At 37.6% G+C, this 17,057-nt stretch overlaps 1 protein-coding gene across 1 annotated transcript in view; it reads right to left on the bottom strand.

Moving 5' to 3' along the window:
* The window catches only part of OTOGL (otogelin like), a 140,283-nt gene that overhangs the window by 117,957 nt on the left and 5,269 nt on the right, over positions 1–17,057 (bottom strand). Inside the window, exons 2-11 of the mRNA XM_039519864.1 lie at positions 15,824–15,979; positions 14,685–14,724; positions 13,522–13,570; positions 12,448–12,514; positions 11,614–11,712; positions 10,558–10,712; positions 8,967–9,088; positions 6,695–6,900; positions 2,969–3,099; positions 1,811–1,917 (exon numbers count right to left, since the gene is read on the bottom strand). Coding sequence (XP_039375798.1) covers positions 1,811–1,917; positions 2,969–3,099; positions 6,695–6,900; positions 8,967–9,088; positions 10,558–10,712; positions 11,614–11,712; positions 12,448–12,514; positions 13,522–13,570; positions 14,685–14,724; positions 15,824–15,902 — 1,055 coding nt within the window. The 5' untranslated portion in view covers positions 15,903–15,979. The remainder of the gene's footprint in view (positions 1–1,810; positions 1,918–2,968; positions 3,100–6,694; positions 6,901–8,966; positions 9,089–10,557; positions 10,713–11,613; positions 11,713–12,447; positions 12,515–13,521; positions 13,571–14,684; positions 14,725–15,823; positions 15,980–17,057) is intronic.

Below are 17,057 nucleotides of genomic sequence, written 5' to 3' on the forward strand. Positions count from 1 at the left end.
TCTTACTGCTGGCTTTGTCACAGACTTCTTGTGTAGCCTTGGTCAAAGTCACCCTCTGTACCTCTCTTCCCTATCTGCAAAATGGGGATAATATTCCCTCCCTCATTAGGTTGCTCAAAGGATACATTCATTATTATCTGGGTTGTGCTCAGGTATTCCGGGGACAGGAGTCACTTTTTTTTGAAGTGAGAAGTTAACGGATGTTCACTGTGAAGGACTTTGTACCAAAATAGATTAGTCATAACAAGACATCTCTGAGATAGGCAAGGTTATAATATATCGTCTCGGGCTTTATTTGTCTTTCAGCACAAGATTAAGCTTCCAAAATTAGTTGTTTTAAGACTATATCGCATTGTGTGTGTTTTGGTGCTTTCAACATACCTGTTACAAAGTCACCATTTCAAAACTCCACAGTGATCAGTCTCTCTCCATCTTGCCTCATCTAATCCAATTAAATGAGTCTTAATAGAAAGAGTGACTTGGCATATAAACTATGGCACCAGAAGGAACTTCTTAACCTGACACTAAGCCACAAGATGAGAGTTCTCTTTTATAAACAACATAAGCCTAAATTAATGAGATCCTGGGACACAGAAACTTCACTCAAAGTTTTGAATATTCACACCATTCACATCACAGGTGTGAATGTGTGTTGGGTTTTTTTAATCAAAGCCTCCTGCATATTGCCTTATTAACTCAATGCCGTCCTGAAAGTTTGCTTTCCATTGTTCTCCATTGTAAAAGAGAAGGTGCACTAAGTCACTGAAATGTAAATAGGCATTACAAATAAAATTCAGATCCTGCCTGACTTCTGCTCCCATTGAAGTCAATGGGAGTTTTTCCACTGGCTTCAGTGAAAACATTTTTAGACCCAAGGTCTCTCTCACCTAATCATTTCCCTGCCATTGCAGGGGGCCCCAGGCACTGGTGCACCTTGTTACTTCTTATTGTCTGTGTGTAACACATAATCGTCTAGTCTCCTATGTCTACTTCGGTCTAATTTTGGTTGTTGGGTTTAGTGTGCAGGTGTTTTGGTGGCCAGTGGTCTATAGGAGGTCAGATTAGATGATCGAGTGGTCCCTTCTGGTTTTAAACTCTATGACACTAGTAAACCTGTATCTTGCTATCTCCTTTGTGAAGCACAAGAGAAAATAAAAAAACAGTCATTTGTCACATATTGAAGTATAATGGAAGCAAGAGTTCCTTCAATTCATTGCACTGATCACCTTCTGTACCCACTTAAATAAATAAATAGGAAATCAGAAAGTAAATAAAGTAGTAAAAGATATAAACAAATAACATGGATAGTGATGTCACTAAGATTATTTGTTAGTGATATCCTTTTTATTGAAAAATCTGAGGTATATTGCTTGGTCAATTATTCAATTTCAGTACACATGAGGGGATAATCACTTCTAATTCAAATGATCTCACAAGGTCTAACAGAAACCAGCACTGTTGGAAATGCAGGAGGTATTAGCAAACAAGACTAAAAAAACACCTCTGAAATGAAGGGAGAAATAATGGATTGAATTTATCTGTAGCATTAGAGGGTACAACACTCATTGTTGTCTATGAGAGTAGCAACATTTTATGCCAGGTTTGAATTTGACTCACTGTTTATTAAGACTATAGCGACTATTGGGATCAAACAGAGAAACACTGGGAGGTGAAATTGGGGGAATGTGGAGAGGAAATTACTTCACTAAAATAAAATTGTACTAAAAAACTCCACTATCTAACCAGTCTGGCTATTGTTTAACATTTCAAAGAATGAAAATAAATGTTTAAAGAACACCATCGTTCTTACCTGCAAAGGTCATTCATGCAGCTAGAAATATACGAATAAGGGTCTATGCTTTCATGACAGCTGAGAAAAGGAAACTGTAGGAGTATTTGGCATTTGAAGAATATGGCCTGTGCATTTTTAAAAAAAAGTCAGTTAAATAACAGCTATCATATACTTCATGATACAAATATTATTCTTTTTACTTTTGTTTTCCCCATTGGGTGTCTATTACATTCCTTTTAAAACAAGATGATTCCCCCATTTTCTCCTATCTCCACTTACTCGCCCGTTATATCACAGTCACTATTCTTCCCAAACCAGTTTTGACGGGACTGAATTTCTTCTATAGCCCCTCAATGCTACAGCTAAACTAGCCAAAGTGACAAAAAGCATCCTCTTCCACCCAGGAGCTGAGCATGTTTCCTCTGCAGTACTTTAAACTCCTCAGATAATGAAGGGGTAAGGCATCAAGGCTGGGAATTAAACCCACAGTCCAATGTGGCAGTAAATAACTGTAAGTAGGCCAACAATCCCTTGTTCTTTTAATTTCATCATATACAGTTCTTCAGAAATTCTTAGGAAAGGTCCCTACATTAATGACAGGCCTGATCTAAATCTTCTCATTCCCAGTGTTTCAGTGTTTAGAGCCAGTGTTTTGCTTTGGACCAACCTCTTCTCTACAAGCTTGATATACTCACTATAGTTTTCCTGATTCTGATCTTATTTATGCTGTTCCCCCTCATGTTCTCTAACACTGGTATAGTTCCATTGACAACAGCGGAGTTAATCCTGACCTTCATCAGTGTGAGATCAGTATCAGGCACTTTCTGTGAAAGTCCTTTAGGACTCTAAAAAGTCTCATGTATTATCAATAAAGAACATGCAGATGACTATATTTCATTTCTTATGCACCTATATAACTGGTTAGAAAATATGATTTATTCACTGGGTGCCACAGCATTTGCCTTTTAAAATATTTTATCTAGTTTTAAAATCAGTCATTTATGATTTTTTCATGTGTGTTGAATTTTAGGTCTGTGCAGAGCAATAAGTGCTTTGGTTTGGGAAGGGCTGGGCACTTTATTATAAAATTATTGTTAATGGAAATACATAAAACAGGCTAGAGAAGGTAAATAACTATAATGCATCTAATATGAAAATGTACACTGACCAAGTTACCTCGGAGGACTCTGTGTCAGTCGAACATGGACTAGAAAAATCTGAGGCAGTAGTCACACAAATTGCATCATCTGGGGTTTGTACAGACCAACTGTTTGCAAATACAGCAATGTCTTCTGTATATTCACCTACTTCAGAAAAACATCGAACAGAATCATTTTCCACCAGAACAAAGGTTTTTCTGTCAACACAAAAGCCGAGGAACCCCTCGAATGAAATATTAGAATTATTTTCCAAACAAGTTAAACGTACTTACTATAAGATATATTCAGTTAGTAGTTTGGAATCTTTACAAAATTATTTTAAATTTCAGTTTACCTTTTATACCATACTTAAATTCTAAAATGAATTAACAGGAAATGTCTAGTTTTCCAGGAAATATAGTTGTGGTAACTTCATAAGGAGTCAAAGGCAGATTTCTTACTATGAGGATTTGTTTGGTTTTGGCACTTCTTTAATACATTTTATTTAAAGACCTCTCTATATATTTTGGGGAAAGCAGGTATAATAATCTCTCCTGTTCCCCACCCGCCCCTTCAAAAGAAAAATCCTACCAAAACAAAACACCGCACTACACACACAACTCCCCCTTGGAGAGAAGATGAGAGAAAGAACAAACCACATGGGACCGATGCTAGTCACATCACTTAACGCACTGTTGGAAGGTACCAGAGACTATGGAGAAGAGGGAGACATAAGAACCAGTATATAATAGAACAGCATTCCACAGATAAGGAAACAGATGCTCAACGCCAAGCAACAAGGTTAGAGGGAAGACACCCCAGGTTTTCTGATTCCCATTGTTCTGCTCTAAGCACTATGTATCACATTTACTTCATGCTCTTAAATGTGCAAAAAGAGTGAAACAGGTGCATTTCCTCTGTGGGACACAGCAGCAGTTGATACCAATCAACAGGTCAGAAGCCAGGGATACTAAAATGAGATGCATCTACAATTCCCTTTATCAAAGCCTGCATACATTGCCTCCAGATTAAACCAGCTCAGGACACAGGGAATCCAATCCAATATCTTCTAAGTTGAAATTGTAATCTTTTGTGGAGACATATTGATTTTGACAAAGTTTTCATCACCAAGGTTTCTTGGATCACTGAGGCTCTCTGGTCACTTCCAACCAGAGAGAGAGAGAGACACTCACGGTCTATAGCCTGGGGTCTCGGCAATGGCCTGGGAAGGGGAGAATCCGATTCAGGCAAAGCAGGGACATAAGCGTAGGTCTCCTACATGCCAGTCCAGTGCCCTCTCGCTCAGGCTATAGAATGAGTTTCTAGCTCTCTGGTCAGACGAGATCCAATCTCTGAGTCTCAATCTCTTTCCCTCCTCTCCCCCTTCCACCTCCCCCACAAGCCCTGTACCTGGAAAACCTTCCTGAATCAAATGGCCCAAGGTTTTATTCCAAATAAAGACATTCTGACAAATTCTGTTTTATATTCAACATTCAAAAGGTTTTGCTTTTGTTCCAGTGATGAACAAAACCAAATTTTGAAACCTCAAAAGTTGCTGTTAAATAGAATTGTCCTCCTCTGGGCAGATCTATCAAAATGAGTAAGGTGTCATATAAAGGAAACAACAACAACAAAGAGATGGCGTTTAAAGTGGCCATTAAGAAAATCAAACAAAAATACAATAAGATTCTACTGCTATTTAAGTATTCAGAATCTGTAGCATGCCTTTTAATTTCACTCACTTTTTTTGTTTGGGGGAATCCCCATCTGGATTCATTTTTGTATCTTGAACAGTTTTAGGATTGTAGCATTGTCCCATTTTTCCACTTGTCCCACTGTATTTAGCAGTTTATTTTACCATCATTAGAAATGTTGAATTCTTAAATGTACTTTCTACTAATACTTTGGTAGATTGTGAGTTATGTCTAATGCCCCAGCAACACTACAGCCATAATCGAATCAGGGACCTCATTGCAACTGTGTCCAAGACTTTAGCCCACTTTCAGAGATCCTACAGTTCTGAACTGCATTGCCAAACTGGAAGACAGTCATATCGACAACAGATCCCCAGATTTGGTTCGAGCTGTAGTGTAGCTGGGGCCAATGAGAGTAATCAGTCTGCAGACTACAAAGAACAGTTCACCTTGCACTGCTGGTGTATGGAAATACCATAAAGGATTGATGAGAGTTGGAAACATTTAGACGTAGAGAGAGAGTTGCAATTTATAAGTATTATGGACCCATCACATCTTATTCTTGTGAAAAATATCACAACAGATTGCTTCTCTTTTGCACACACAGTGTCAGGGTGCAGTGTTATAAACTCAGTTCATGTTTAATTTTTAATGTGATCCATATCTCTCTGACTTCTAAAAGACAGGAATTCTGCCATTACAGTTGCCAGATTATAGTGCCATTAGTACTGTGTAATGCTGAAAGTGGAGACAGAAAGCAGACCGCCTCTTGAAAGTGTTTTATGATAAACAGTAAATTAAAACGACACTAAAACTATATTTTTAACTCTGTGTGAATCAATGATTTTTTTAAAAAAATCATTAGTTTTAACTGGCCAGATAATGAACTATGCTTTGGTATGCAGACATCAAATGTCTGGAACAGAACAAACAGTACCATGTCACTGAATAACTGGAGGCTGATACATGCATTGTGGAAGGGATACAACCAGTTTCTATTGGGCAGAAAATTAACGCTATGCGCACACACAAACACAGCCAACTGCTTCTCACTCTCCTGGTACAATAAATAGCACCTGGCTATCGCCCAAGAGCGATGTGGAAAGAGGGAGAAAAGTCAGGGTAATATTGAGATAAAACTTGTGATTTAAAAAAATAGCCAATGTGAGAAACTAAACTCTCCCTGTAATTTGTTAAATACCATTATTACTTTTACTTATATCAGGGATTGTTTGGGAGAAACTGCTCCTCTTGTGTTCCCAACCTTCCTCCTCTTGTTTCACCAGCTGCGAGCTGGTGTCTGCTCTAAAACAAAGGCAGCACAGAACACTTTTCACTTGGGTGTGCGTAAAATATTATCTACAGTAGACAATGGCCAATATAAAGTGTTGCCTAGAGAGAACACTATTCACTTGAGGAGAAATGCTGTTTTAACTTTCTCCAGATCTGGCACCCTTGCTGAAATCAACAGCACAAGCTCGTAACCTCTCAGATGGACTACAGTGATGCCACTGGATTATTCATCTTCTTAAAATGTACCATCTGTCCCCACAGCAAAGTATGTTAATAAAAGGGTAGCAATGGAAAAAAAATAAACTTCCTCAACAAGGTTTTTCAATTTTCTGTGTTTCACCAACCAATAAAACAGCAACATATTGTTTAAAATAACTATGTAGATCCATGTGCTGAGCTATTGCCTTTCCAAATATTAATTTGGCTTTGTTTGTTTTTTACATCACATTGCTTTCACAAAAACAATAGTATTTTGGTCATTAAAAGTTTGTTTATCAATTAAATTAAGGATGTGCTTAAGTGTTTTGCTGAACAGGCAAGGACTTAAGCATACATTTAAATGTTTTGTTGAACTAGCCCTACTCCTTAAAATTTATGACTGAGGAAAGTGGACCAAACCCTATAAAGTCTACTCAAATCGCCTGAAAATAAATTTAAACAGATAATAGACACAACCTTTTAGAGCACATCCTCATATTTACAAGACATCAGGACCATGGAATCTTTTTTTTTTTTTTTTAACAAAGGAAAGGTGCATTTCTGGTCTCTTCACTTACTATTTTGTATTATCAGGTCATCAGATTTATTGCCATTATAATTTCCACACAGGCCACAAGGTTTCCCTTTATGTTCTTCTGTCAGTTTAATATAAATACCAGAGCTTCCGTCCCAAGCAAGAGAAAAACCAAAGGTAGTTTTCACCAGAATATAGTCGGCCAGCCTCTCAATGAAAACATTTCCAATTGTCTGAGGCAATGTCAATCTGGAAAAATAGAACAATCCATTTTAAACACAACAAGTGAGGCTAGAACTAGAAAAAGATTACATAAAATGTCACCTTCTAACTCATCAGATCTCTTCCCTGTGTGTTGTGGAAGTACAGAAAGAACTGACAGGGATTTGTAGGGGAACTTAATGTATGACAGTCTCTGTTAGCCAGAGTTAGGCTAGCTGTAACCCTAATAACGCGAGATTTGTAGAAGCGAAGATTGTGTGAGGCGAGCAGAAAAGAACTGTGTGAGAAGTTGTTTTGACCTTGTGTAGATAATGTGTAGATAGACTGGCATCTCTCAGAAGTGAGAAAAACAAGATATCAGGATGACCTATGTATAAACAAAATGCAGCTGTTGCTTATTATTGTCTGTAACAAAAGTATAAATGCTTGTTGTAATTGTTTACCTATTGAGAGACCTGTCTAGGAAGGGGAGACCCTATGTCCTAGTCCACTCTCTCCCTGTTGTAGCTGCTAAATAGAATAAAGTATCTGACTCCGCTGCACCCAAACAAAAAGCAAGAACTGAGTTTTTCTCCGACAGTGTCCTCAAAGTCTGTTTACTTTTCTGTCAAAAATACGTTTTCAATATCTGTCACTCCTGTTACTTTGCACAATCAATTCAGTTAAATGGATTATTTTCTGTCACATACACAATCAATACAGTATTGATGCATAAACCGCAAAGAACCCATGTTGACTTTCAAATCCCATGGTGCGTTTGCAGCACTGCTGTGTTAGGAAAGACATCTTTTTACTTGTAAACTGAATAGTTTTGACATGGAGTCATTGACAGAGACTTTAAGCATGGGACCCATGAAGTCATTTATACAGTTCCTTTTTAGAGTCTAAGTGCACTTTTAATTCATTTGTAAACAGAAGCAGCAACAGGTAGATGTGCCCAAAACCTTTTTAAAATATCAGTTACTGACAGGGTAATGACATGGAGCCATATTCTTTAAGTTTTCAATACAGACAACTCCCTTTGAAGTCAATAACTGTTCTGTACATAGAATGTGTGTAGAATAAGACCCTTGCTTAATCAAAGATTAAATAGCACAGAAAATATTATTAGTCATGTACAGTATAGCCTCTAACATGCCTGTAGCTCTGTCCAGTTAGTGGGGACAACTATGTTTGGATTTCCACCAGACTCTAGTATTGCAGAATCACTGTCTTCAAAGGTTGCTGCTTCTTGGACTAATGGTAATATCCTTGTAGCTATCAGGTGTAGCAACTCAGATGTGAGAACACCAGATCTACTCATCGACCCTTATGTTTGAAACAAAGAAGGGTAAACCTGATAGAGTTCAGGTATCTCAAACACTATTTTGGGCCTCAAAATGGTAACACAGAAGGAACTTAAGGACCCTGATGAACTCGATTTGGACTTCTCTACCATGGGGCAATGCACTCAGTGTAGACAATGACTGACTGTCATGTTTTAAACAATATCAGGGTAGACCAAGGGTTAACCAAGACTAGCTAACACCATTTAAAAAAAGACAATCCAATAATTAACACATTATAACACCATGGAATTTCCCAGTGTAGAAAAACTTTCAGTCAAGGGACAGACACGTGAAAAATCAGAAATCAGATGCCCTGTAGAGGCCCACCACTGAAAATAGCAAAGTTAACAGGCTAACTCAGACAGGTGTGAGTGAACAACTCGCTCAACATTTCAGCAGAGTTAAGTTCCTTTCATCAAATCCGAATTTGACTTACCGGTAATAATTATAACCTCTGTGTTTTACCATATGACGTCTCAGGGTATGTCTTCACTGCAGAGTTATGCCAAGCTTTTACCTGATATTGCCCCTAGTCCCTACCCCATCCACACACAAAAACCTCTCCCCTGAGTTTAGTCGTACTTTCAGCCCAGGCTAGCTGGCGCGGCTGTGGGTGTAGATTAGAGTATAGGCTCCACTTTCACTCAGGCTGGTAACCAGCCCACTTTGCAGTAAGGATGCAGGCTAAATTACTCAAGTGCCTTCCCACAATCCCAATACTTCATTTCTGTGGTAAGATGTTGCAAAAACAGTCAGTTCATTTACCTGATTCCTTCTTTTCTTACTTCATGTCCCACAACAACTATTTCGTCCTGGCTTGAAAAAAATAAGCTGATTGACCGCAGACAAGAATACACCGAACCCTCACACTGGGGGCTGTTATGAACCTTGAGAGGAGAAAAACACACACATGCACTAACAACAAATGTGGTTTTCTGCTCAATATTTACATACAACTCTTAATAAATTTACACATATAATCTTTTACATATCTACACACCTCTCACTGAAGGATCCCAAAGAACTTTAGAAATAAATATTTAAACAATACCAGGGATCAATAATACAGGGATATACATGGTTAGAAGACCACTTTGCCTTGCACTGCTATGAAACCCAGTAACTGTTTAACAGCACCCAGCATCATTACATCGTAGCTTAAGACAGAAAAAAGAACTGGAATATTTTATCCAATTGAAACTGCAGAGAGAATTTAGTTTAGGCAGAATATAATTACCTAGTTATGGGTTTGGTAATGATACTGAGGGGAACACCATAAAAGTGCAAGTGGGCCTTTACTGCCCAAAGGCATGTGTTCCCTGAAAGATGAGACCACCAGCAACACAACAGCCCCAGCACCATATGGGCACTCTCAATATTGACCTAGAAAAGAGACTGGCATCTATTGAATCATCAGCATCCCTTCCTGCAACAAGTAGGGGCTTATTTGGAGGTGTTCCATCCAAGTATTGATTCTGCTTGGTCCCACTTGGTTTGAGAGTTCTGTTAGGACAGTGTAAACAACTTATATCAGCAAAAAAAATGCTTTTGCCAGCACAGAGATGTCATCAAAAAATAATAATCACCCCTCTAACTGGCATTTCTGTACCAACACAAGATTTTCATGTAGTCCTGCCCAAGACAGATACGCAGACCCCAAAACCCTAATATATTCTATAGCACAAATGTTTAGCTCAATGAACATCTTCTCTCCTAATCAATTTCTCTTTTCAAATCTTTACACTGGGGATATCTGGAAGCCTCTTTGATATGAAATCCTATATGATCAGTTATGCCCAAAATTAGTCCAGTCCACCTGTCCTGGTCAAATCACATTTAATGTAAGTAGAATCTCTATATTTCAGAAAACCTCCTCAACTCATATTTGTCTCTATAACTACCACTTGCAGTTTTACAAATCTGTCAGGGACACAATTTCTTTATCACAGTTATCAGAGTTATTATCTTTGGAATACTACCAGTCTTAACTTCATTTATACGTAACAAATGATGCTATTCAACGTCAGAGCACTGATCACTAACATTAAATGATTCAATCTGGGGCTAATGAAGGAGACAGTCAACTACTTTGAAATCAGGAGCAAAGTTCCCCATGTTTGCCTAAAGAGATCATTTTATAATACAGTTTACTTTATATTTCAGAGATTCGTAGATGTTATTGCATGTGTACTTACAGAGTTTTTGATCAGCGCATTCTATAAATCTAAAAAGGAAATAAACTACCTTTTGATCCATTTACTGTCTCTGTTGAGTTATTTTTGTTATGCTATAACACAAGTTCTATGTTATATCAATCTTTTGCATTTCATTTCAAAACACATATTCACACACTTACCCATACAGTGTACTGAGGTTCCGGAGCACTGCAATCTTTTGCAAAAATGTAGGAACAATTTCCTGGGAAATAGTAGTAGATGCCATCAAATGTTTCAAAGTGATACTGTCCCCATGATTTGCAAATTCCATCTCGATCCTTGCCATCATTAGGTACTGGGGAGAATAAATAAGATGAGCTTATAAAATGCAAAATAACAAAAAAATTACACAAGTGTCAGAGACATGTACAAAAGTAAGATATTACATGCATAGTAGATAAGCATACATCAGCACAGAAGATAGTTTTATTTATCATTCAAGAAATGAGATTAAGGCAAGTTTTAAAACTCTTAGGTGGGAACTGTGGACCAATAAAGCCAATGGAAATTTTGCCATTTACATTAATGGAGCCTGGATTTCACCTTTAAATTATAACTAGGAATGGACCAATGAGTAGAGTGGGGCAAAATTTTTGGATCCAAACCAGTTTCAACAGCCCCTTTGGCCTACCATCTCAGCTGACGCAAGTCAGTGCAGTTCCATTGAATTCAATGGAGTTACACTGGTTGACACCAGCTGAGGTTCTAGGCCTGACCTTAGAAAGTCCCTCCACGGCTGCTGTTGCAGATATTCTACAGAGCCTAAGGAATCACAATGGGGACAAACAACTTCTACCTCAATTCTACTACCAATAGATTGCACCTGCCAAAACTTGTCCCATTAAAATATTTGAACATCCTGTCTTCAGAATGGGCAATAGGGCACTCTAAGTGGAAATGCAGTGATGTTTTTGGTGACACAAATAAATAAGTAAGTAAAAGCAGATATGGTATCTTATGATGCACTGGGATACTGTTACAAGTATTAATAAAATTCAGGAACATCTGACGCTCTTCTGTGCTCCCATATCTCACTCTGAAATACAGCATTTGAGCCACCCAGCCTCCTTTGAGAATTACAGCTTGATTATAAGGCAATTGCAAAAGTGCTCTGAACAGGTATTATTTTAACAAACTCGCCCCTAAATCTCACTCTAATCTGAAACTCAATTCTGTAGCCAATTACTGAAACTTACCAATTTGGCACCTTTCACCATGAGCCTGAAACATCTGACAATCACATACACCCGCCTCTGTACAAACTGCTCCATTAAGGCATTCTTGAGGACAAGAACCTGAAAGAAGACATAGCAGCCTTCCACGTTAAAGTTATTTTTCAAACACTTATAAAGACAAATACCATTTGAAAATATAGACCAGGCAGAGACTGCTGTCTCGCTCCCCCATTTCACTTACAAAGAAACACTTTTAAAACTAGCAACAGTATAAGATTCACCATGATTTGTATTCATTGATATGAAAGAAACCAAAATCTCCATCTTGTCTTAAGAAAGTGTCACTGTTCAGCTCATTTGATCATTTTTGCATGCTGGATACTAGATAACAGCGATGGGAATGTATCATCTGTGAAACCAATCAATTCGCTCCGAACAAACTGAAGAGTTTGATTGACACTTAGAATATTCTAAAAGAGGCTTTAGGTTGGTCTTCCATGGACAACTGTTATTATCAATCCCACTCAGCATACCTACTCAAGGCCCAAAAGTGACACACAAGAAAACTGGGAGTGGAAATAACTGTAAAGCAATGAAGGATTTGTTTCATTAGGTGCTTAGGTGCCCCATTAATAGGTACATTAGAAACGGATTGTTTTTTGTAACTATTTTCTGTGATTTAGCAAGTCAGAAGTACAAGTTACCAAAACAAAATTAGATAGCACTGGGTTTTGCATGGGAGGTAAATACTATCAAAAGTTACACAATCTCTGGTAACAAGGGATAGTTGACGGGTAGATGGCATTTTACTGAAATCCTTTCAAACAGGTAGTGAATTACTAACATGGTACTGACCTCCTGATGGACTTTGACCCTGAGTAAGGTCCCCATGAAGGTGAGACCCAGCAGAATCTGCTCCAGTCTATCCGAGAAACAAAAAAGCAAAACCAGAGTGTTAAGACTTCACAAATGGTCTGACTAATTCAATTCTAGGGATTTTGCAGCAATTTTAGGAAAGGGCAATTACTTTAATACATAAAATGATCTTGCGTGTATATAGAGCTCTTGATACAAGAGAATCCCAAAGCACTTTGTAAACACTAGGTAAAATTGTAAACCACATGTAAGGAATTACTTTCTCCACCACTGAAATGCAGTGATCCCTGGGGTGGAACACAGCAACAGAGATATCAGAAGAAGGACAAGGAGCATAGCTCACTGAGATACTAGCACAAGACTAGCCATCTGCCCCAAGCAGGCACTCAGCACTTCGTGTGGCTTCCTAGCATCCCAGATGCTAACCCCCACACTCCTGTGCCAGTGAACAAGTTGCTTTCTCCAGGATTGGCAAATGGCAGTAATTTACAGGGGTTTGCATCTCTCACTGACACACAACAAAATCCTAGTACACAGAAGAGTGAGAGATTTTAAACTCATCCCAGATGGAATAATTGTCAGGTCTGCTCTCTGACCTCCTACCTCCCTGAGATATCTCAATAGCAATGAGGCAATGGAACTGGGGAATGGTCTTCGGAGGCACAGACTCTGCCCTGGGAACCTGCTGCACAGCCCAGGAGCGTTGCCCAATAACAACACTATTTGCAAAATTGTTGGCTATGGTTTCCTTATTGTGCTTTTCACCAAACAGTCACTCCCAAGTTTCTGTTTGCTCTCACAAAAGATTTAACAAAGACCCTCCTCCCCACAGTGTGTGTTAGGATGGGTAATTCAGGAAGCATTTTGCTAAGAATGAATGAGGCTGTGGATTTAAGTTTGAGGAAAGCAGGTATGGAAAAGCTTCTCCTCATCCTTGTCTTGTTATTATCATTTCCATTCTCCTTTACAAAGACCTCATTGTGACAACACAAAAGCCCCGTTGCAGAAAGGAGGGGGATTTTTGCCCCTCTTTCTTTCTGTGGTATAACCTACCTCAGCTGCTAAGAGATCTCTTTTCTGTCGAGTTGCATTAAACTGGTTTCTGGAAGAAAACAAAAAGGATCTTGTATAATCAAAGGTCCCTGAGCAACCTGAATAAGTTGTTCCCTAGGGAGAGGTGTTTCTCTCTGATTTCCAGCACGTTATCAAAGAGGTCTTTCTTGGGTTAACATTTAAAAAGGTGACTTTTTTCTTTTCATAGTCTCGTTTTACAAAATTCAAGAGTGCTCAGATCTCTGCTCTTGAACACAGGCTACTTGTTCAAAGAGGTACCTGGTATGTATGGGGGAGGGGAGATAAGCAAATTGGGCTTATATATGGGACACAAAATAGTGAAGTTCTTTCACTGAATGGTACACATGTTGTTGAGGTGCACCAGTGCTATTTGCATGTGCAGTGGTCATGGTGTTAAAAGTGTACGGTTACCTTCCAGTGGTAACTAAATTACAATAGGCAATAATTACATTGATTTCAGAAATAATGGCCTCAATCTACAAAATACACTTTGTTTTATTTAACAGGCCGGATTTTGTACAATATAGTGTGTGATCGCTAAATGTATGAGAAGTCATTAGATGTCCAGAGCGGAGTTCTAATCCTGCTTCTACTGAATGGCAAAGTTTCCATTGACTTCAATGGGATCAGAAAGATACCCTAGTTTTGTTTTGAACTATTACATATAACTTGCCTTGCAAGTGCTTTTATCAGACTGAGAAAATGAATTATCACTGAGACTATATTTATTGTATAACACATTTTATTTGTGGGGAAATTCCTTTCTGTGTGTCACTAGAATTTTATTTTTCCCCCCCTGAAACTAAAATGGTATTTAATTAATGTACATTTTATCAGATATGAGAATAGTCACATAAGAAACTCATCCTGTGAACTTACTTGGGCCCCTGAGGAACACCATCTTTTTGTGAATACTAAAGAGGTGCATTTGTTTTTCAAAAAAGGATTCGCACGTTTAATCACCGGCTCTTTGGGAAGAGTTATTAAATGGAAGAAATACTTTATGTCTAAATTACTAAAAGTAAAAGGTGTTCTACACAAGGCCATATTGTATGTTCTATACTTCCATCATATCAGACAAGCCTTACTGATTTCACCTAGATTTGCTTTTAAAACTCTGCAAATGAGGAATGCACACTCACCTTGGTGTTCTTCTCAAAAGAGAAAACTCGCAATAGGATCCTGTTGGATAAAAAATGATGGAATTGAATCATTTTTCCCTCTATTTCCTTCTACGCATTTCACATGCATACAAACTTACCTGACTTTGGTTTAAGAAACAAGAGTGAGTTTTGTTCTTTAGAAGAGGGCTAATGACAATAAGTTTTCCAGAAAGCATTTATGCAGCCTTTCCATCTCCCTGCCAGCAAAGATAGAAACACTTTTCTTCTGAGTGATTGATGTCTTTCATCTTCAGAACCTGATCCTAAGAAGTGCTGAGAATCTGCAATTTCCAATGGGCCAGATCCTACAAAATGCTAAGCACTCTTGACTCCCATCATTGACAGTGGAAGTGGTGAATGCTCAGCACCTTGCAGGATCAGACTAAAGCTCATCAAATATGGAAGGTGCTCAGAACCTCTCAGGATCAGGCTTCAGTGCAGGTCCCTGTAATGCTTTTCTGAACATAATAATTATAAACTTTTAGTCCAATATGTTTAAATCTCGCTCTAGATTTCACGCAGATTTACTTTCATTTAAGAATATTTTTACTTTCAAGCTATGTGAAAGTTACAATGCTTGAAAAATCTCTGTTATCCTCAGGAATCATTTTTCTAAGCTGTCTATGGTTATTATTATTTTTAGCATGTGTGATGACAACAGCTGGGAGAGTTTATATAATCAGTTTGCCAAATATTTACTCTAGAGTTATAAAAAATGTTCAGACACACTGCAGGTGTAGTCCAAATCTTGAGCAAACCCATATCCTGTTCATAACAATTAAGCCTACGTCAATCTGATAACACATTTGACAATAATGAGAAGCAAGAAAGCCAAGAAAAATAATTTTGTTCTTTACTAATCATTCTGTATAAAATTCAAGCATTAAAGTCTGAATTTAAAAAAAAATCAAAGTCATTTTTAGTTTCAAAAGCAGTAAAAGTGTGATGTAAATATATTTAGTCTGTATTACTGGTTTGCTTGTTTGTTTAATTAAGCCATGGACTGTAAGAAATATTTGCTTTACAGTGAAAGAAAAATAAGTAACCGTATTACTAAATTCTTAAGAGAAGTCTTTCTAAAAGGTTTTTAGTGAAAAAATTGAGCATAAAATTCTTACCTTGCAAAGACAACAGCAGAGAATGAACCAAGAATACGCTCCAGGGTATCATTAAATTGAGTTTTCCCACAATATTCATTTCAGTGTAGCTTCTTAGTATGAAGTGTATCCAAATTGGTGGCCTTGACTATTATGGCATCTTAGAAGTATGTGTCTCTGGAATGTTTAAAATCTTTCATAAATTTAGATAGCAGAGAAATTTAAATAAGGCAGGGCGCACACACACACACAAAAAAAAAGCAGGGAGAGAATTAAAAAGAAACATCAAGCTTCCTAGCCACATCCAGCTTCTGGAGCTCTGGAAATGTTGCATACAACTTTTTGGCTGTGCTTCTCTCATTAGTAATGCATGGTAACTCCTTACCAGAGCCTGTATTAGTTACACTTACACCAGACCTGCAAGGCTTATTGCTCTTTTGGACTGAATCAACCCTTTATAACGTTCATGGATAGTGACATGGAAAGAAATTTTGCCATGTCATGATGCTTTGAAAGATTTTTCAAACAGTTGTCATTTCACGTTTGTGTGTTTTGAAACTTGTGCTAATTAAAATTGCTGCCCTTTCTACCTTTTACTTATTAAAATGAAAAAAAGAAACTTTTAAGTTCAAACTTACAATAATGTTCTTGTATAAAGTACCACTAAGTTGTTTTATTGGCTAATATATTAAAGTATTCAACAAACATTTTAAATAAGAGACATTAATTTCCATTAAATAAATTACCTGGATTTTAACTACCTACTGGAAGCAAATAAGTTTTTTCCTTGTAGCATTTTGATAGTGTCACAAAAGAAAACTTCCCAGAAGTTTATAATTTTTTAAAAAAATAAAATGTGTTTTAAAATCTCATAGATAACAGAAAGGGAAAAACTGTTGGTGCAGGAACATAAGTTTTTTGGAAATGTTTCCATCCTCTTGACTATATTCTTCATCAAAATGAAATGTAAACAAAGGAAAGACACTACCTCATCTAGTCTAGCCCTAGAACTACACTAATCTTCCCTTCAAATTAATTGGAGATTAAAAAACAATCTGTATATCAAAACATGTATATTACTAATCCAAACACCCACTTGATCATAGCACTGTACCTTCCCTTCCTCCTAGCCCTTCCATAGCCCATTTAGTGTTTGTCATTATGTCTTAATTTAACCCAGGGTCAAACCGTGAAAACACACACTACTGCGTGTACTATTCACTGACATGCCATTCTTGCTGATTATAAATTCCTC

Source organism: Mauremys reevesii, linkage group 1 (assembly GCF_016161935.1).
Source record: "Mauremys reevesii isolate NIE-2019 linkage group 1, ASM1616193v1, whole genome shotgun sequence".
NCBI classification, from domain to species: Eukaryota; Metazoa; Chordata; order Testudines; family Geoemydidae; genus Mauremys; species Mauremys reevesii.